We start from the raw sequence: 19,626 nt of genomic DNA, 5'->3' as shown, positions 1-19,626 counted from the left end.
GGAAGGCCTAAAAAGAATTATACCACCAAGGACACCGCTTGTTCCTTCATGGAACCTCAATATTGTCTTAACAAGACTCATGGGTCCGCCTTTCGAACCCATGCACTCTTGCGAAATGCAATATCTAACGTGGAAAGTTGCATTTCTCATTGCCATTACATCTCTAAGAAGAGTAAGTGAAATTCAGGCATTTACTATACAAGAACCATTTATTCAAATACACAAAAATAAGGTAGTTCTAAGAACCAACCCAAAATTCTTACCAAAGGTCATCTCACCGTTCCACTTAAATCAAACAGTAGAATTGCCAGTGTTCTTTCCACAGCCAGACTCAATAGCTGAAAGAGCACTACATACATTAGACATTAAAAGAGCACTAATGTACTACATTGACAGAACAAAACTAATTAGGAAAACAAAACAACTATTTATTGCATTTCAAAAACCTCATACAGGAAATCCAATATCAAAACAAGGTATAGCTAGATGGATAGTTAGGTGCATCCAAACCTGCTATCTTAAAGCAAAGACAGCTGCCTATTACACCAAAGGTACACTCAACCAGAAAGAAAGGTGCTACCATGGCCTTTCTAGGAAATATTCCAATGAACGAAATATGTAAGGCAGCAACATGGTCTACGCCTCACACATTTACTAAGCACTACTGTGTAGACGTGCTTTCTGCACAACAAGCCACAGTAGGTCAAGCTGTACTAAGAACTTTATTTCAAACTACTTCCACTCCTACAGGCTGAACCACCGCTTTTGGGGAGATAACTGCTTACTAGTCTATGCACAGCATGCGTATCTGCAGCTACACATGCCACCGAAGGGAAAATGTCACTTACCCAGTGTACATCTGTTCGTGGCATTAGTCGCTGCAGATTCACATGCGCCCACTCGCCTCCCCGGGAGCCTGTAGCCGTTTGGAAGTAATCTTCAACATTTGTACATTTGTAAATATATTACTTTAACCTTCATTTTGTACATACTTATTCATTCCATTGCATGGGCACTATTACTAACATACACAACTCCTACCTCACCCTCTGCGGGGAAAACAATCTAACATGGAGTCGACGCCCATGCGCAATGGAACCAAAGTAGGAGGAGTCCCTCGGTCTCGTGACTCAAAGACTTCTTCGAAGAAAAACAACTTGTAACACTCCGACCCAACACCAGACGGCGGCCTATGCACAGCATGTGAATCTGCAGCGACTAATGTCAGGAACAAATGTACACTGGGTATACCCCCTGAGCCCCCCAGCGACGCCTGCAGAAGGAATCCCGAGGCTCCCCCTGACCGCGACTGCCTGACTCTCCAATCCCAACGCCTGGAAAAGACCCTGCACCCGCAGCCCCCAGGACCTGAAGGATCGGAACTCCAGTGCAGGAGTGACCCCCAGGAGGCCCTCTCCCTTGCCCAGGTGGTGGCTACCCCGAGGAGTCCCGCCCTTGCCTGTCTGCACCGCTGAAGAGACCCCTTGGTCTCCCATTGATTCCTATTACAAACCTGACGCTTGTTCGCACACTGCACCCGGCCGCCCCCGCGCTGCTGAGGGTGTACTTTCTGTGTGGACTTGTCCCCCCCGGTGCCCTACAAAACCCCCCTGGTCTGCCCTCCGAAGACGCGGGTACTTACCTGCTGGCAGACTGGAACCGGGGCACCCCCTTCTCCATTGAAGCCTATGCGTTTTGGGCACCACTTTGAACTCTGCACCTGACCGGCCCTGAGCTGCTGGTGTGGTAACTTTGGGGTTGCTCTGAACCCCCAACGGTGCGCTACCTTGGACCCCAATTTGAACCCCGTAGGTGGTTTACTTACCTGCAAGAGCTAACATTAACTTACCTCCCCTAGGAACTGTGAAAATTGCACTGTGTCCACTTTTAAAATAGCTATATGTGTTTTATGTAAAAAGTATATATGCTATTGTGATTATTCAAAGTTCCTAAAGTACTTACCTGCAATACCTTTCAAATGAGATATTACATGTAGAATTTGAACCTGTGGTTCTTAAAATAAACTAAGAAAATATATTTTTCTATAACAAAACCTATTGGCTGGATTTGTCTCTGTGTGTGTGTTCCTCATTTATTGCCTGTGTGTATGTACACCAAATGCTTAACACTACTCCTTTGATAAGCCTACTGCTCGACCACACTACCACAAAATAGAGCATTAGTATTATCTCTTTTTGCCACTATCTTACCTCTAAGGGGAACCCTTGGACTCTGTGCATACTATTCCTTACTTTGAAATAGTGCATACAGAGCCAACTTCCTACAGGACGTAACTGGATGAAAGGGTGTGCCAATTGTGCAAACAAAGGTACAGTTTTAGGGAAAGAACACTGGTGCTGGGGCCAGATTAGCAGGCCTCAGCACACTTTCAAATCAGAACTTGGCATCAGCAAAGGCAAAAAGTCAAGGGGTAACCATGCCAAGGAGGCATTACCTTACAACTGTGCATACAGATTTGTGTAAATACCACCAGGATTCACTACATAGCCAAGGTTGAGGGGAAAAGTGGCCACCTTCACTCAGAAAAGAGGGGTACTTTGGGTGTCTCTATTTGTTGAACACATATGTGAAAAGGAAGAACATTGAACACTTCTAGTACACTTGCATGATTATAGAGTTCTGTCCAGACAAATTCATGGAGTTACAGAAGCCTTCTAGATACCAGATGGTGCAGCTTTAACATGCTTTAGGGCTGTTGTCACGGCACTCATCGAAGGGCAGTAACAATTGCTTGCATGGTTCTATTACTTAATATCTAGCTATCCTTCTTGGGTCATATGTTGCATCCTAATCCCTATTCATCTTCAACAGAATTGGATTTTTCACACATTCATTGGCTTCAATAATACCCTGTCAGGCCAGATGACTAGGAATAGCACAAGTATTTTAATCCTTTCTAAATGCCCATGGAGAACTGTAATTGTGATAGAGAAGTAAGCACAAAAAGGCTACTCAAACTGAAAAAAACTGTAATGGAGATATCATTATTTTAATCATACTATGTATGTTAGTCTGAAAAACTGGTTATCTGTAAACCTGTTGTAAATGTCTTTCTTGATCCTTGGGTTTACATGTTAACTCTTGGTTTCTCCTTTCTTTGACAGTGGTGTTACTGAACCAGGCCTGCCCAAATCAAGCCCAAAAAGAGGTAAGAGTTATGATTTGGAGTGATAGAGATAGTCGTGTGTTGGGAGCTTGCTGACAAACGTAACTTTTTAGCCAGATTAAGGAAAGCATTAGTGGGAGGTCGTGCTCTGGTTGCTTTGGCACATGCACTTCCATTTACAATCCAAATGTGGTCCTTTTCACATTTTTTCAAACCACAATTTTAATGAAACTCAAGGAAAATGCATTTTTGACAAGGCCATCACCCTCCCACCTCCCATGCCCCCCCTGGGTTCCTGCTTACCAGGCCCCCAGTGCCAGATCTCTTTCCCTAAACTGTACAGTTGTTTCCCCAATTGCCAAATCCTTTAGCTCCCTTTAAGTCCCTAGTAAACGGTACCCCTTGTGCCTAGGGCCTGAGGTGCTAAAGAGGGTCCCTAAGAACAGCAGCACGAATTGTGCCACCCTAAGGGACCACTCACCAAGCACATGACAAGCTGTCATTGCGGGCTGTGTCTTGGTGCAGACAAAAGTGAAAACATGACATGGCACACAACCTGTGTGCCATATCCCCTAATGCTGCATTGTAAAGAAATGGCTCCCTGTTGCAGTTACCCCCCACTTTTTGCCTGATACTGATGCTGACTTGACTGAGAAGTGTGCTGGGACCCTGCTAACCAGGCCCCAGCACCAGTGTTCCTTCACCTAAAATGTACCATTGTATCCACAATTGGCACACCCTGGCATTCAGATAAGTCCCTTGTAACTGGTACTTCTAGTACCAAGGGCCCTGATGCCAAGAAAGGTCTCTAAGGGCTGCAGCATGTCTTATGCCACCCTAGAGACCCCTCACTCAGCACAGACACACTGCTTACAAGCCTGTGTGTGCTAGTGAGAACAAAATGAGTAAGTCGACATGGCACTCCCCTCAGGGTGCCATGCCAGCCTCTCACTGCCTAGGCAGTATAGGTAAGACACCCCTCTAGCAGGCCTTACAGCCCTAAGGCAGGGTGCACTATACCATAGGTGAGGGTACCAGTGCATGAGCATGGTACCCCTACAGTGTCTAAACAAAACCTTAGACATTGTAAGTGCAGGGTAGCCATAAGAGTATATGGTCTGGGAGTCTGTCAAACACGAACTCCACAGCACCATAATGGCTACACTGAAAACTGGGAAGTTTGGTATCAAACTTCTCAGCACAATAAATGCACACTGATGCCAGTGTACATTTTATTGTAAAATACACCCCAGAGGGCACCTTAGAGGTGCCCCCTGAAACTTAACCGACTATCTGTGTAGGCTGACTAGTTTTAGCAGCCTGCCACAAACCGAGACATGTTGCTGGCCCCATGGGGAGAGTGCCTTTGTCACTCTGAGGCCAGTAACAAAGCCTGCACTGGGTGGAGATGCTAACACCTCTCCCAGGCAGGAATTGTCACACCTGGCGGTGAGCCTCAAAGGCTCACCTCCTTTGTGCCAACCCAGCAGGACACTCCAGCTAGTGGAGTTGCCCGCCCCCTCCGGCCAGGCCCCACTTTTGGCGGCAAGGCCGGAGAAAATAATGAGAAAAACAAGGAGGAGTCACTGGCCAGTCAGGACAGCCCCTAAGGTGTCCTGAGCTGAGGTGACTCTAACTTTTAGAAATCCTCCATCTTGCAGATGGAGGATTCCCCCAATAGGGTTAGGATTGTGACCCCCTCCCCTTGGGAGGAGGCACAAAGAGGGTGTACCCACCCTCAGGGCTAGTAGCCATTGGCTACTAACCCCCCCAGACCTAAACACGCCCTTAAATTTAGTATTTAAGGGCTACCCTGAACCCTAGAAAATTAGATTCCTGCAACAAGAAGAAGGACTGCCCAGCTGAAAACCCCTGCAGCGGAAGACCAGAAGACGACAACTGCCTTGGCTCCAGAAACTCACCGGCCTGTCTCCTGCCTTCCAAAGATCCTGCTCCAGCGACGCCTTCCGAAGGGACCAGCGACCTCGACATCCTCTGAGGACTGCCCCTGCTTCGAAAAGACAAGAAACTCCCGAGGACAGCGGACCTGCTCCAAGAAAAACTGCAACTTTGTTTCCAGCAGCTTTAAAGAACCCTGCAAGCTCCCCGCAAGAAGCGTGAGACTTGCAACACTGCACCCGGCGACCCCGACTCGGCTGGTGGAGACCCGACACCTCAGGAGGGACCCCAGGACTACTCTGATACTGTGAGTACCAAAACCTGTCCCCCCCGAGCCCCCACAGCGCCGCCTGCAGAGGGAATCCCGAGGCTTCCCCTGACCGCGACTCTTTGAACCTAAAGTCCCGACGCCTGGGAGAGACCCTGCACCCGCAGCCCCCAGGACCTGAAGGACCGGACTTTCACTGGAGAAGTGACCCCCAGGAGTCCCTCTCCCTTGCCCAAGTGGAGGTTTCCCCGAGGAACCCCCCCCTTGCCTGCCTGCAGCGCTGAAGAGATCCCGAGATCTCTCATAGACTAACATTGCGAACCCGACGCTTGTTTCTACACTGCACCCGGCCGCCCCCGCGCCGCTGAGGGTGAAATTTCTGTGTGGACTTGTGTCCCCCCCGGTGCCCTACAAAACCCCCCTGGTCTGCCCTCCGAAGACGCGGGTACTTACCTGCAAGCAGACCGGAACCGGGGCACCCCCTTCTCTCCATTCTAGCCTATGTGTTTTGGGCACCACTTTGAACTCTGCACCTGACCGGCCCTGAGCTGCTGGTGTGGTGACTTTGGGGTTGCTCTGAACCCCCAACGGTGGGCTACCTTGGACCAAGAACTGAACCCTGTAAGTGTCTTACTTACCTGGTAAAACTAACAAATACTTACCTCCCCTAGGAACTGTGAAAATCGCACTAAGTGTCCACTTTTAAAACAGCTATTTGTGAATAACTTGAAAAGTATACATGCAATTTTGATGATTTGAAGTTCCTAAAGTACTTACCTGCAATACCTTTCGAATGAGATATTACATGTGGAATTTGAACCTGTGGTTCTTAAAATAAACTAAGAAAAGATATTTTTCTATATAAAAACCTATTGGCTGGATTTGTCTCTGAGTGTGTGTACCTCATTTATTGTCTATGTGTATGTACAACAAATGCTTAACACTACTCCTTGGATAAGCCTACTGCTCGACCACACTACCACAAAATAGAGCATTAGTATTATCTATTTTTACCACTATTTTACCTCTAAGGGGAACCCTTGGACTCTGTGCATGCTATTCCTTACTTTGAAATAGCACATACAGAGCCAACTTCCTACATGCATGCAATATATGTAAGTCACCCCTCTAGCAGACCTTACAGCCCTAAGGCAGGGTGCATTATATTACATGTGAGGACATAGCTGCATGAACAGCTATGCCCCTGCTATGTCTGTCAATTCTCAGATATAGTATGTGACCAGGGAAGCCCTTTTAAATGCATGTGCTGGACACTGGTCAATATGCATTCCCCAGCTATGTGATGGCTTCACTGATGATAGGGATCTTTGATATCAAACATCTAGTTTTGGTGAACCCAGACTGATGCCAGTGTTGAATTTACCAATACATGCACCCAGAGGGCACCTTAGAGGTGCCCCCTGACACCCTACCAGCCTCTTGTGTGCTTGCTTACCAGGTTCTGCTAGCCTTCCACACGGTTTTGGGCCCCTAGGATGAGAGCCTTCTGCTCTCAGGAGACCCAAAGCAAAAACCTATCTGGGAAGAGGGTGTAACATCCCCTTCCACAGGATGACCTGCTGATTTTTCTTCCTAAGGTGGCAAGCCTCAAAGGGCTGCTGCCTCTTTGAAACACAATTCAGGCTCCCCTTACAGGAAAGCAAGCCATTGCCCATTTAGGCAGGACAATTAACTAGTCAGGTAGGCATGCCACCTCTAGGCTAGTACCACCCCTAAAGTGGGCTACTGTGAGGTGGACACAATTTTTCAGAGGTAGCCATCTTTGTGATGTCCTACCTAGGAATTCTGGGACAGGGTTATGCCCAGTTCCCACAGGAAGTGGTCATATAGAGGGCATGGTGACCCCAGGGGTCTGTAGCCCATTGGCTACTACCCTACACACCCCTAAATTCAGTGTTTAGGGAGCACCTGGCTCCAGAGAAACAGATCCTAATGACCTAAGACCAAGTATACTGAATAGCTGTGGCAGCAGTAGAGGACAAAATAAAAAGCTGACCTGGTACCAGTCCCGCTGGCCTCATCATTTGTCAAACCTGCCCCAAAGTTGACTTTGGGGGAACTGTGACTCCAAAACCCCGGGAGGACTGCCTGCCTTCAAAAACTACTCAAGACCTCCTGTGAACAGCAGACCTGTTTGTAGGAAAGCAGTGACCACTCCCCTGTCAATCACCACCCCAGGGTTGGTGTCCAGAGCTCCTCCAGAGGGTCCCTGGTTCTGCCATTTTGAATCCAAGGTTGGTAGGGAGCTCTGGGAGTATCTGAGTGGCCAGGAAGGTGACGTCAGAGCCCCCTTCTGATAGGTGGTGTAAGGAAATGGCTCCCTGGTGCAGTTATCCCCCACTTTTTTGCCTGATACGGACTTGACTAAGAAGTGTGCTGGGACCCTGCTAACCAGGCCCCAGCACCAGTGTTCTTTCACCTAAAATGTACCATTGTTTCCACAATTGGCATACCCCTGGCACACAGATAAGTCCCTTGTAAAACGTACCAGTGGTACCAAGGGCCCTGTGACCAGGGAAGGTCCCTAAGGGCTGCAGCATATGTTGTGCCACCCTCAGGGACCCCTCAACTAACACATGCACACTACCATTGCAGATTGTGTGTGTTGGTGGGGAGAAAAAGGCAAAGTCAACATGGCATCCCCCTCAGGATGCCATGCACACAAAATGCTGCCTGTGGCATAGGTAAGTCACCCCTCTAGCAGGACTTAAAGCCCTAAGGCAGGGTGCACTATACCACAGGTGAGGGCATAGCTGCGTGAGCAATATGCCCTTACAGTGTCTAAGTCTATTCACTTTTGGCGGCAAGTCCAGGGGAGATAATGAGAAAAACAAGGAGTCGTCACCCACCAGTCAGGACAGCCCCTAAGGTGTCCTGAGCTGAGGTGACCCCTGCCTTTAGAAATCCTCCATCTTGGTTTTGGAGGATTTCCCCCAATAGGAATAGGGATGTGGCCCCCTCCCCTCAGGGAGGAGGCACAAGGAGGGTGTAGCCACCCTCAAGGACAGTAGCCATTGGCTACTGCCCTCCCAGATCTAAACACACCCCTAAATTCATTATTTAGGGGCTCCCCAGAACCTAGGAAACTAGATTCCTGCAAGCTGAAGACTAAGGAGGACTGCTGACCTGGAGCCCTGCAGAGAAGACTGAGACACCAACTGCTTTGGCCCCAGACCTACCGGCCTGTCTCCCCACTTCGAGAAAAACTGCAACAGCGATGCGTTCCCCAGGGTCCAGCGACCTTTGACGCCTCAGAGGACTACCTTGCATCTAAAAGGACCAAGAACTCCCGAGGACAGCGGCCCTGTTCCCCAAAGACTGAAACTTTCAACAAAGAAACAACTTTTAAAGGACCACAAGTTTCCCGCCGGAAGCGTGAGACTTTCGACTCTGCACCCGATGCCCACGGCTCGACCTGCGGAGAACCAACACTACAGGGAGGACTCCCCGGCGACTACGACCCTGTGAGTAGCCAGAGTTGACCCCCCTGAGCCCCCCAGCAACGCCTGCAGAGGGAATCCCGAGGCTCCCACTGACCGTGACTGCCTGCTTCCAAGAACCCGACACCGAAACACACTGCACCCGCAGCCCCCAGGACCTGAAGGATCCGACCTCCAGTGCAGGAGCGACCCCCCAGGTGGCCCTGTCCCTTGCCCAGGTGGTGGCTACCCCGAGGAGCCCCCCCCCCCTTGCCTGCATTGCTGAAGAGACCCCTGGGTCTCCCATTGAAATCTATTGCAAACCCGACGCCTGTTTCAACTCTGCACCCGGCTGCCCCTGTGCCGTTGATGGTGTTCTTTTTGTGCTGACTTGTTTCCAGCCCCCCCCACGTCTCCCCACCCCCCGGTGGCGAACAAAACACCCCTGGACTGCCCTCCGAAGTCGCGGGTACTTACCTGCTGGCAGACTGGAACCGGGGCACCCCCTTCTCCATTGAAGCCTATGCTGTTTGGGCACTGCTTTGACCTCTGCACCTGACCGGCCCTGAGCTGCTGGTGTGGTAACTTTGGGGTTGCTCTGAACCCCCAACGGTGGCCTACCTTGGACCCAAACTTGAACCCCGTAGGTGGTTTAATTACCTGCAAAAAACGAACTCTTATTCCCCATAGGAACTGTGAAAATTGCACTGTCTAGTTTTAAAATAGCTATAGGTGATTTATGTGAAGACTGTATATGCTATTTTGATTATTCAAAGTTCCTAAAGTACCTACCTGCAATACCTTTCATTTAAAGTATTACATGTAAAAATTGAACCTGTGGTTCTTAAAATAAACTAAGAAAATATATGTTCGGTGGCATGTGTAGCTGCAGATACACATGTTGTGCATAGTCCGCTGTCTGGTGGGTCGGAGTGTTACAAGTTGTTTTTCTTCGAAGAAGTCTTTTCGAGTCACGAGACCGAGGGACTCCTCCTCCTTTGTTCCATTGCGCATGGGCGTCGACTCCATGTTAGATTGTTTTTTTTCCGCCATCGGGTTCGGACGTGTTCCTTTTCGCTCCGGGTTTCGGGACGGAAAGATAGTCATAACTTCGGAAAACTACGTCGGTATTGTTTCGTTCGGTTTCGGGTTAGAATAGAATCGACACCGAATCGTGAAGAGCTCCGGTAGCCCTTCGGGGTAATTTCGATCCCCCGTCGGGGCCTGGTCGGCCCGACCGCGTGTAACATCGACACTGATGGAACGGACCCCGTTCCGATTCTGTCCTAAATGCCACAATAAGTATCCATATACAGACCAACATTTGGTCTGTAACTTGTGCCTGTCGCCCGAGCACAGGCAAGAGACGTTTGAGGCCTGTCGTGCGTTTCGGTCCCGAAAAATGCTCCGTGACCGGCGAGCCAGAAGATTACAGATGGCGGCCACGCCGACAGGACAACGAGGGTTCGAGGAACAAGGAGAAGAGGAGGAAGCCTTCTCCATTCATGAATCGGACTCGGAAGAATTCGACGTCGAAGAAACCGTGAGTAAGACGTCGAAGCAAGCACCACACAAGAAAACAGACAAGGCCCAGGGGACGCCACTGCCAACAGGCCATGGCTCAACCCATAAAGTAGGTGACCGTCCATCGGCACCGAAAAAGGCCGAACCGGTGCCGAGATCGTCCGACTCGGGTCGAGACACAGGCACGCAGCAATCTCGGGACCGAGACAGTGCTGCCGAAAAAGATCGACGCCGAGACAGCGGAACCGAAGCTGCTAGACGCTGAGACAGCAGCACCGAGGATGATAGACGCCGAGAAGGCTTGACTCCGAAAAAGAGGAAATTCTCCTCGGAGCCGAAAACAAGCAAAGACACAGTTTCGGTGCCAAAACGACTGCCAGCTCGTATTCAGAGGAACAATCACTGTCCTCTCAAATGCGCAAACACAGATTTGAGGAAGAGTTGCAGACCACTGACGTGGACCACACACAAAAGCGGATTTTCATACAAAGTGGGACAGGGAAAATCAGCATCCTTCCCCCAATCAGGAGAAAAAGGAGACTCGAGTTCCAAACACAGGAACACACACCACAAACAAAAGTGGTTAAAAAGGTAACCCCGCCATCCTCTCCTCCACCTGTAACTCATATATCACCGGCACAGACTCCGTCACATTCACCGGCTCATACCACCATGAGCCAAGATGACCAAGACGCTTGGGACCTTTACGACGCCCCAGTATCAGACAATAGTCCTGAGTCGTACCCTACCAAGCCCTCACCACCTGAGGACAGTACAGCGTATGCACACGTGGTAGCTAGGGCAGCAGAGTTCCATAATGTGTCGTTACACGCAGAACCTGTCGAGGATGACTTCCTTTTCAACACCCTCTCTTCCACCCATAACACCTACCAAAGCCTGCCTATGCTTCCAGGAATGCTAAGGCACGCAAAGCAGATCTTCAAAGAACCTGTCAAGAGTAGAGCGATAACTGCAAGGGTGGGGAAAAAATATAAAGCACTGCCCACGGACCCTACTTTTATCACCGCACAGCTGCCACCAGATTCAGTCGTGGTAGGGGCAGCTCGCAAGAGAGCCAACTCGCACACATCAGGCGAGGCACCACCTCCAGATAAGGAGAGCCGCAAGTTCGACGCAGCTGGGAAAAGGGTTGCAGTACAAGCTGCAAACCAGTGGCGCATCGCCAACTCTCAGGCGCTCCTAGCACGATATGATAGAGCCCATTGGGACGAGATGCAGCATCTCATCGAGCATTGTAAGGAAATGCCTCCTTGGCATGGTTGCCCCCTGACTTTTTGCCTTTGCTGATGCTATGTTTACAATTGAAAGTGTGCTGAGGCCTGCTAACCAGGCCCCAGCACCAGTGTTCTTTCCCTAACCTGTACTTTTGTATCCACAATTGGCAGACCCTGGCATCCAGATAAGTCCCTTGTAACTGGTACTTCTAGTACCAAGGGCCCTGATGCCAAGGAAGGTCTCTAAGGGCTGCAGCATGTCTTATGCCACCCTGGAGACCTCTCACTCAGCACAGACACACTGCTTACCAGCTTGTGTGTGCTAGTGAGGACAAAACGAGTAAGTCGACATGGCACTCCCCTCAGGGTGCCATGCCAGCCTCTCACTGCCTATGCAGTATAGGTAAGACACCCCTCTAGCAGGCCTTACAGCCCTAAGGCAGGGTGCACTATACCATAGGTGAGGGTACCAGTGCATGAGCATGGTACCCCTACAGTGTCTAAACAAAACCTTAGACATTGTAAGTGCAGGGTAGCCATAAGAGTATATGGTCTGGGAGTCTGTCAAACACGAACTCCACAGCACCATAATGGCTACACTGAAAACTGGGAAGTTTGGTATCAAACTTCTCAGCACAATAAATGCACACTGATGCCAGTGTACATTTTATTGTAAAATACACCACAGAGGGCACCTTAGAGGTGCCCCCTGAAACTTAACCGACTATCTGTGTAGGCTGACTAGTTTTAGCAGCCTGCCACAAACCGAGACATGTTGCTGGCCCCATGGGGAGAGTGCCTTTGTCACTCTGAGGCCAGTAACAAAGCCTGCACTGGGTGGAGATGCTAACACCTCTCCCAGGCAGGAATTGTCACACCTGGCGGTGAGCCTCAAAGGCTCACCTCCTTTGTGCCAACCCAGCAGGACACTCCAGCTAGTGGAGTTGCCCGCCCCCTCCGGCCAGGCCCCACTTTTGGCGGCAAGGCCGGAGAAAATAATGAGAATAACAAGGAGGAGTCACTGGCCAGTCAGGACAGCCCCTAAGGTGTCCTGAGCTGAGGTGACTCTAACTTTTAGAAATCCTCCATCTTGCAGATGGAGGATTCCCCCAATAGGGTTAGGATTGTGACCCCCTCCCCTTGGGAGGAGGCACAAAGAGGGTGTACCCACCCTCAGGGCTAGTAGCCATTGGCTACTAACCCCCCAGACCTAAACACGCCCTTAAATTTAGTATTTAAGGGCTACCCTGAACCCTAGAAAATTAGATTCCTGCAACAAGAAGAAGGACTGCCCAGCTGAAAACCCCTGCAGCGGAAGACCAGAAGACGACAACTGCCTTGGCTCCAGAAACTCACCGGCCTGTCTCCTGCCTTCCAAAGATCCTGCTCCAGCGACGCCTTCCGAAGGGACCAGCGACCTCGACATCCTCTGAGGACTGCCCCTGCTTCGAAAAGACAAGAAACTCCCGAGGACAGCGGACCTGCTCCAAGAAAAGCTGCAACTTTGTTTTCAGCAGCTTTAAAGAACCCTGCAAGCTCCCCGCAAGAAGCGTGAGACTTGCAACACTGCACCCGGCGACCCCGACTCGGCTGGTGGAGACCCGACACCTCAGGAGGGACCCCAGGACTACTCTGATACTGTGAGTACCAAAACCTGTCCCCCCTGAGCCCCCACAGCGCCGCCTGCAGAGGGAATCCCGAGGCTTCCCCTGACCGCGACTCTTTGAACCTAAAGTCCCGACGCCTGGGAGAGACCCTGCACCCGCAGCCCCCAGGACCTGAAGGACCGGACTTTCACTGGAGAAGTGACCCCCAGGAGTCCCTCTCCCTTGCCCAAGTGGAGGTTTCCCCGAGGAACCCCCCCCTTGCCTGCCTGCAGCGCTGAAGAGATCCCGAGATCTCTCATAGACTAACATTGCGAACCCGTCGCTTGTTTCTACACTGCACCCGGCCGCCCCCGCGCCGCTGAGGGTGAAATTTCTGTGTGGACTCGTGTCCCCCCCGGTGCCCTACAAAACCCCCCTGGTCTGCCCTCCGAAGACCCGGGTACTTACCTGCAAGCAGACCGGAACCGGGGCACCCCCTTCTCTCCATTCTAGCCTATGTGTTTTGGGCACCACTTTGAACTCTGCACCTGACCGGCCCTGAGCTGCTGGTGTGGTGACTTTGGGGTTGCTCTGAACCCCCAACGGTGGGCTACCTTGGACCAAGAACTGAACCCTGTAAGTGTCTTACTTACCTGGTAAAACTAATCAAAACTTACCTCCCCTAGGAACTGTGAAAATTGCACTAAGTGTCCACTTTTAAAACAGCTATTTGTCAATAACTTGAAAAGTATACATGCAATTTTGATGATTTGAAGTTCCTAAAGTACTTACCTGCAATACCTTTCGAATGAGATATTACATGTAGAATTTGAACCTGTGGTTCTTAAAATAAACTAAGAAAAGATATTTTTCTATATAAAAACCTATTGGCTGGATTTGTCTCCGAGTGTGTGTACCTCATTTATTGTCTATGTGTATGTACAACAAATGCTTAACACTACTCCTTGGATAAGCCTACTGCTCGACCACACTACCACAAAATAGAGCATTAGTATTATCTATTTTTACCACTATTTTACCTCTAAGGGGAACCCTTGGACTCTGTGCATGCTATTCCTTACTTTGAAATAGCACATACAGAGCCAACTTCCTACATTGGTGGATCAGCGGTGGGGTACAAGACTTTGCATTTGCTGGACTACTCAGCCAATACCTGATCACACGACAAATTCCAAAATTGTCATTAGAAATTGATTTTTGCAATTTGAAAAGTTTTCTAAATTCTTAAAAGACCTGCTAGGGCCTTGTGTTAGATCCTGTTTAGCATTTCTTTTAGAGTTTAAAAGTTTGTAAAAGTTTGAATTAGATTCTAGAACCAGTTTTAGTTTCTTAAAAAGTATTCCTACTTTTAGAAGCATAATGTCTAGCACAGATGTGAATGTGGTGGAACTCGACACCACACCTTACCTCCATCTACAGATGAGAGAGCTAAGGTCACTCTGTAAACTAAAGAAAATAGCAATGGGCCCCAAACCTACCAAAGTACAGCTCCAGGAGCTTTTGGCAGAGTTTGAAAAGGCCAACCCCTCTGAGGATGGCAACTCAGAGGATGAAGATAGTGACTTGGAGGGAAATTCCCCCCCTCCAGTCCTACTTAGGGAGAGCAGGGCTTCTCAAGCCCTGACTCCACAAATAATAGTCAGAGATGCTGGTTCCCTCACAGGAGGGACCAACAACTCTGAAATCACTGAGGATAACTCCAGTGAAGAGGACATCCAGTTAGCCAGGATGGCCAAAAGGTTGGCTTTGGAAAGACAGATCCTAGCCATAGAGAGGGAAAGACAAGAGATGGGCCTAGGACCCATCAATGGTGGCAGCAACATAAATAGGGTCAGAGATTCTCCTGACATGTTGAAAATCCCCAAAGGGATTGTAACTAAATATGAAGATGGTGATGACATCACCAAATGGTTCACAGCTTTTGAGAGGGCTTGTGTAACCAGAAAAGTGAACAGATCTCACTGGGGTGCTCTCCTTTGGGAAATGTTCACAGGAAAGTGTAGGGATAGACTCCTCACACTCTCTGGACAAGATGCAGAATCTTATGACCTCATGAAGGGTACCCTGATTGAGGGCTTTGGATTCTCCACTGAGGAGTACAGGATTAGGTTCAGGGGGGCTCAAAAATCCTCGAGCCAGACCTGGGTTGACTTTGTTGACTACTCAGTGAAAACACTAGATGGTTGGATTCAAGGCAGTGGTGTAAGTAATTATGATGGGCTGTACAATTTATTTGTGAAAGAACACCTGTTAAGTAATTGTTTCAATGATAAACTGCATCAGCATCTGGTAGACCTAGGACCAATTTCTCCCCAAGAATTGGGAAAGAAGGCGGACCATTGGGTCAAGACAAGGGTGTCCAAGACTTCAACAGGGGGTGACCAAAAGAAAGGGGTCACAAAGACTCCCCAGCAGAAGGGTGATGAGACAACCAAAACTAAAAATAGTAAAGAGTCTTCTACAGGCCCCCAAAAACCTGCACAGGAGGGTGGGCCCAGAGCCTCTTCACAAAACAATGGGTACAAGGGTAAAAACTTTGATCCCAAAAAGGCCTGGTGTCATAGCTGTAAACAGCATGGACACCAAACTGGAGACAAGGCCTGTCCCAAGAAAGGTTCCACTCCAAACTCCCATCCAGGTAACACTGGTATGGCTAGTCTCCAAGTGGGATCAACAGTGTGCCCAGAGCAAATCAGGGTCCACACTGAAGCTACTCTAGTTTCTGAGGGTGGGGTGGATTTAGCCACACTAGCTGTCTGGCCGCCTAACATGCAAAAATACAGACAGCAACTCTTAATTAATGGGACTAGAATAGAGGGCCTGAGGGATACAGGTGCCAGTGTCACCATGGTGACAGAGAAACTGGTTTCCCCTGGCCAATACCTGACTGGAAAAACTTACACAGTCACCAACGCTGACAATCAGAGAAAAGTACATCCCATGGCAATGGTTACTTTAGAATGGGGAGGGGTCAATGGCCTGAAACAGGTGGTGGTCTCCTCAAATATCCCAGTGGACTGTCTGCTTGGAAATGACCTGGAGTCCTCAGCATGGGCTGAGGTAGAGCTAAAAACCCATGCAGCCATGCTGGGTATCCCTGAACTGGTGTGTGTGAAAACAAGAGCACAATGCAAGGCACAGGGTGAAAAAGTAGAGCTGGAGTCTGGAAAAATGGCCCAGCCTACCAAGAGAACAGGAAAGTCAGTTGGGAAACCAACTGCAACACAGCAAAAGAAAGGGAACCTCTCTTCTCAGGAAGAAGTTCTGCCCTCTGAGGGAACTGAGCCTTTGGAACTTGAACCTTATCAGGTTGAGCTCTTAGGCCCAGGGGGACCCTCAAGGGAAGAGCTGTGTAAGGGACAAGAAACCTGTCCCTCTCTTGAAGGCCTTAGGCAGCAAGCTGCTGAAGAGTCCAAAGGCAAGAAAAATGGAACACATAGGGTCTATTGGGAAGATGGGCTCCTGTACACTGAGGCCAGAGACCCCAAACCTGGTGCCACTAGGAGAGTGGTAGTGCCTCAGCTGTTCAGAGAGTTCATCCTAACATTGGCCCATGACATTCCCCTTGCTGGACATTTGGGACAAACCAAGACGTGGGAGAGGTTAGTCAACCACTTCTACTGGCCCAATATGTCCAACATGGTTAAGGAGTTTTGCCTCTCCTGCCCCACCTGTCAAGCCAGTGGTAAGACAGGTGGGCACCCAAAGGCCCCCCTCATTCCACTTCCAGTGGTGGGGGTGCCCTTTGAAAGAGTGGGTGTGGACATAGTTGGTCCACTGGAACCTCCCACAGCCTCAGGAAATATGTATATCCTGGTAGTAGTGGATCATGCTACCAGGTATCCTGAAGCTATTCCCCTTAGGTCGACTACTGCCCCTGCAGTAGCCAAGGCCCTCATTGGTATCTTTACCAGAGTGGGTTTCCCTAAGGAGGTGGTGTCTGACAGAGGTACCAACTTCATGTCAGCATACCTAAAGCACATGTGGAATGAGTGTGGAGTGACTTATAAATTCACTACACCTTACCATCCACAAACTAATGGCTTAGTTGAGAGATTCAACAAGACATTAAAAGGCATGATCATGGGGCTCCCAGAAAAACTCAAAAGGAGATGGGATGTCCTCCTGCCATGTCTGCTTTTCGCTTACAGGGAGGTACCACAGAAGGGAGTAGGGTTCTCACCCTTTGAACTTCTGTTTGGTCATCCTGTAAGGGGACCACTTGCCCTTGTTAAAGAAGGCTGGGAGAGACCTCTCCATGAGCCTAAACAGGACATAGTGGACTATGTACTTGGCCTTCGCTCTAGAATGGCAGAGTACATGGAAAAGGCAACCAAAAACCTTGAGGCCAGCCAACAGCTCCAGAAGTTTTGGTATGACCAAAAGGCTGCACTGGTTGAGTTCCAACCAGGGCAGAAAGTCTGGGTTCTGGAGCCTGTGGCTCCCAGGGCACTCCAGGACAAATGGAGTGGCCCTTACCCAGTACTAGAGAGGAAGAGTCAGGTCACCTACTTGGTGGACCTGGGCACAAGCAGGAGCCCCAAAAGGGTGATCCATGTAAACCGCCTTAAGCTCTTCCACGACAGGGCTGATGTCAATCTGTTGATGGTAACAGATGAGGATCAGGAGGCAGAGAGTGAACCTCTCCCTGATCTTCTGTCATCAGACCCAAAAGATGGTACAGTAGATGGAGTGATCTACTCAGACACCCTCTCTGGCCAACAGCAAGCTGATTGTAGGAGAGTCCTACAACAGTTTCCTGAACTCTTCTCCTTAACCCCTGGTCAGACACACCTGTGTACCCATGATGTGGACACAGGAGACAGCATGCCTGTCAAGAACAAAATCTTTAGACAGTCTGACCATGTTAAGGAAAGCATCAAGGTGGAAGTCCACAAGATGCTGGAATTGGGAGTCATTGAGCGCTCTGACAGCCCCTGGGCTAGCCCAGTGGTCTTAGTCCCCAAACCTCACACCACAGATGGAAAGAAAGAGATGAGGTTTTGTGTGGACTACAGAGGGCTCAATTCTGTCACCAAGACAGATGCTCATCCAATTCCAAGAGCTGATGAGCTCATTGATAAATTAGGTGCTGCCAAATTTCTAAGTACCTTTGACTTAACAGCAGGGTACTGGCAAATAAAAATGGCACCTGGAGCAAAAGAAAAGACAGCATTCTCCACACCTGATGGGCATTATCAGTTTACTGTTATGCCCTTTGGTTTAAAGAATGCCCCTGCCACCTTCCAAAGGTTGGTGAATCAAGTCCTTGCTGGCTTGGAGTCCTTTAGCACAGCTTATCTTGATGATATTGCTGTCTTTAGCTCCACCTGGCAGGATCACCTGGTCCACCTGAGGAAGGTTTTGAAGGCTCTGCAATCTGCAGGCCTCTCTATCAAGGCATCCAAATGCCAGATAGGGCAGGGAACTGTGGTTTACTTGGGACACCTTGTAGGTGGAGGCCAAGTTCAGCCACTCCAACCCAAGATCCAGACTATTCTGGACTGGGTAGCTCCAAAAACCCAGACTCAAGTCAGGGCATTCCTTGGCTTGACTGGGTACTACAGGAGGTTTGTGAAGGGATATGGATCCATTGTGACAGCCCTCACTGAGCTCACCTCCAAGAAAATGCCCAAGAAAGTGAACTGGACTGTGGACTGCCAACAGGCCTTTGACACCCTGAAACAGGCAATGTGCTCAGCACCAGTTCTCAAAGCTCCAGATTATTCTAAGCAGTTCATTGTGCAGACTGATGCCTCTGAACATGGGATAGGGGCAGTTTTGTCCCAAACAAATGATGATGGCCTTGACCAGCCTGTTGCTTTCATTAGCAGGAGGTTACTCCCCAGGGAGCAGTGTTGGAGTGCCATTGAGAGGGAGGCCTTTGCTGTGGTCTGGTCCCTGAAGAAGCTGAGACCATACCTCTTTGGGACTCACTTCCTAGTTCAAACTGACCACAGACCTCTCAAATGGCTGATGCAAATGAAAGGTGAAAATCCTAAACTGTTGAGGTGGTCCATCTCCCTACAGGGAATGGACTTTATAGTGGAACACAGACCTGGGACTGCCCATGCCAATGCAGATGGCCTTTCCAGGTTCTTCCACTTAGAAAATGAAGACTCTCTTGGGAAAGGTTAGTCTCATCCTCTTTCGTTTGGGGGGGGGTTGTGTAAGGAAATGCCTCCTTGGCATGGTTGCCCCCTGACTTTTTGCCTTTGCTGATGCTATGTTTACAATTGAAAGTGTGCTGAGGCCTGCTAACCAGGCCCCAGCACCAGTGTTCTTTCCCTAACCTGTACTTTTGTATCCACAATTGGCAGACCCTGGCATCCAGATAAGTCCCTTGTAACTGGTACTTCTAGTACCAAGGGCCCTGATGCCAAGGAAGGTCTCTAAGGGCTGCAGCATGTCTTATGCCACCCTGGAGACCTCTCACTCAGCACAGACACACTGCTTACCAGCTTGTGTGTGCTAGTGAGGACAAAACGAGTAAGTCGACATGGCACTCCCCTCAGGGTGCCATGCC

General features: G+C 49.5%; 1 protein-coding gene across 6 annotated transcripts in view; it reads left to right on the top strand.

The window, feature by feature from the left end:
* EIF4B (eukaryotic translation initiation factor 4B) overlaps positions 1-19,626 on the top strand; it is a 520,800-nt gene that overhangs the window by 392,706 nt on the left and 108,468 nt on the right. For all 6 annotated transcript variants that reach the window (XM_069230641.1, XM_069230644.1, XM_069230643.1 and 3 more), the window contains one exon: positions 3,126-3,169. In XM_069230641.1, coding sequence (XP_069086742.1) covers positions 3,126-3,169 — 44 coding nt within the window. The remainder of the gene's footprint in view (positions 1-3,125; positions 3,170-19,626) is intronic.

The sequence above is a fragment of the Pleurodeles waltl genome, chromosome 4_2, assembly GCF_031143425.1.
Source record: "Pleurodeles waltl isolate 20211129_DDA chromosome 4_2, aPleWal1.hap1.20221129, whole genome shotgun sequence".
NCBI classification, from domain to species: domain Eukaryota; kingdom Metazoa; phylum Chordata; class Amphibia; order Caudata; family Salamandridae; genus Pleurodeles; species Pleurodeles waltl.
The sequence above is the reverse complement of the archived record's forward strand: the minus strand, read 5'-3'. Positions and strand labels throughout refer to the sequence as shown.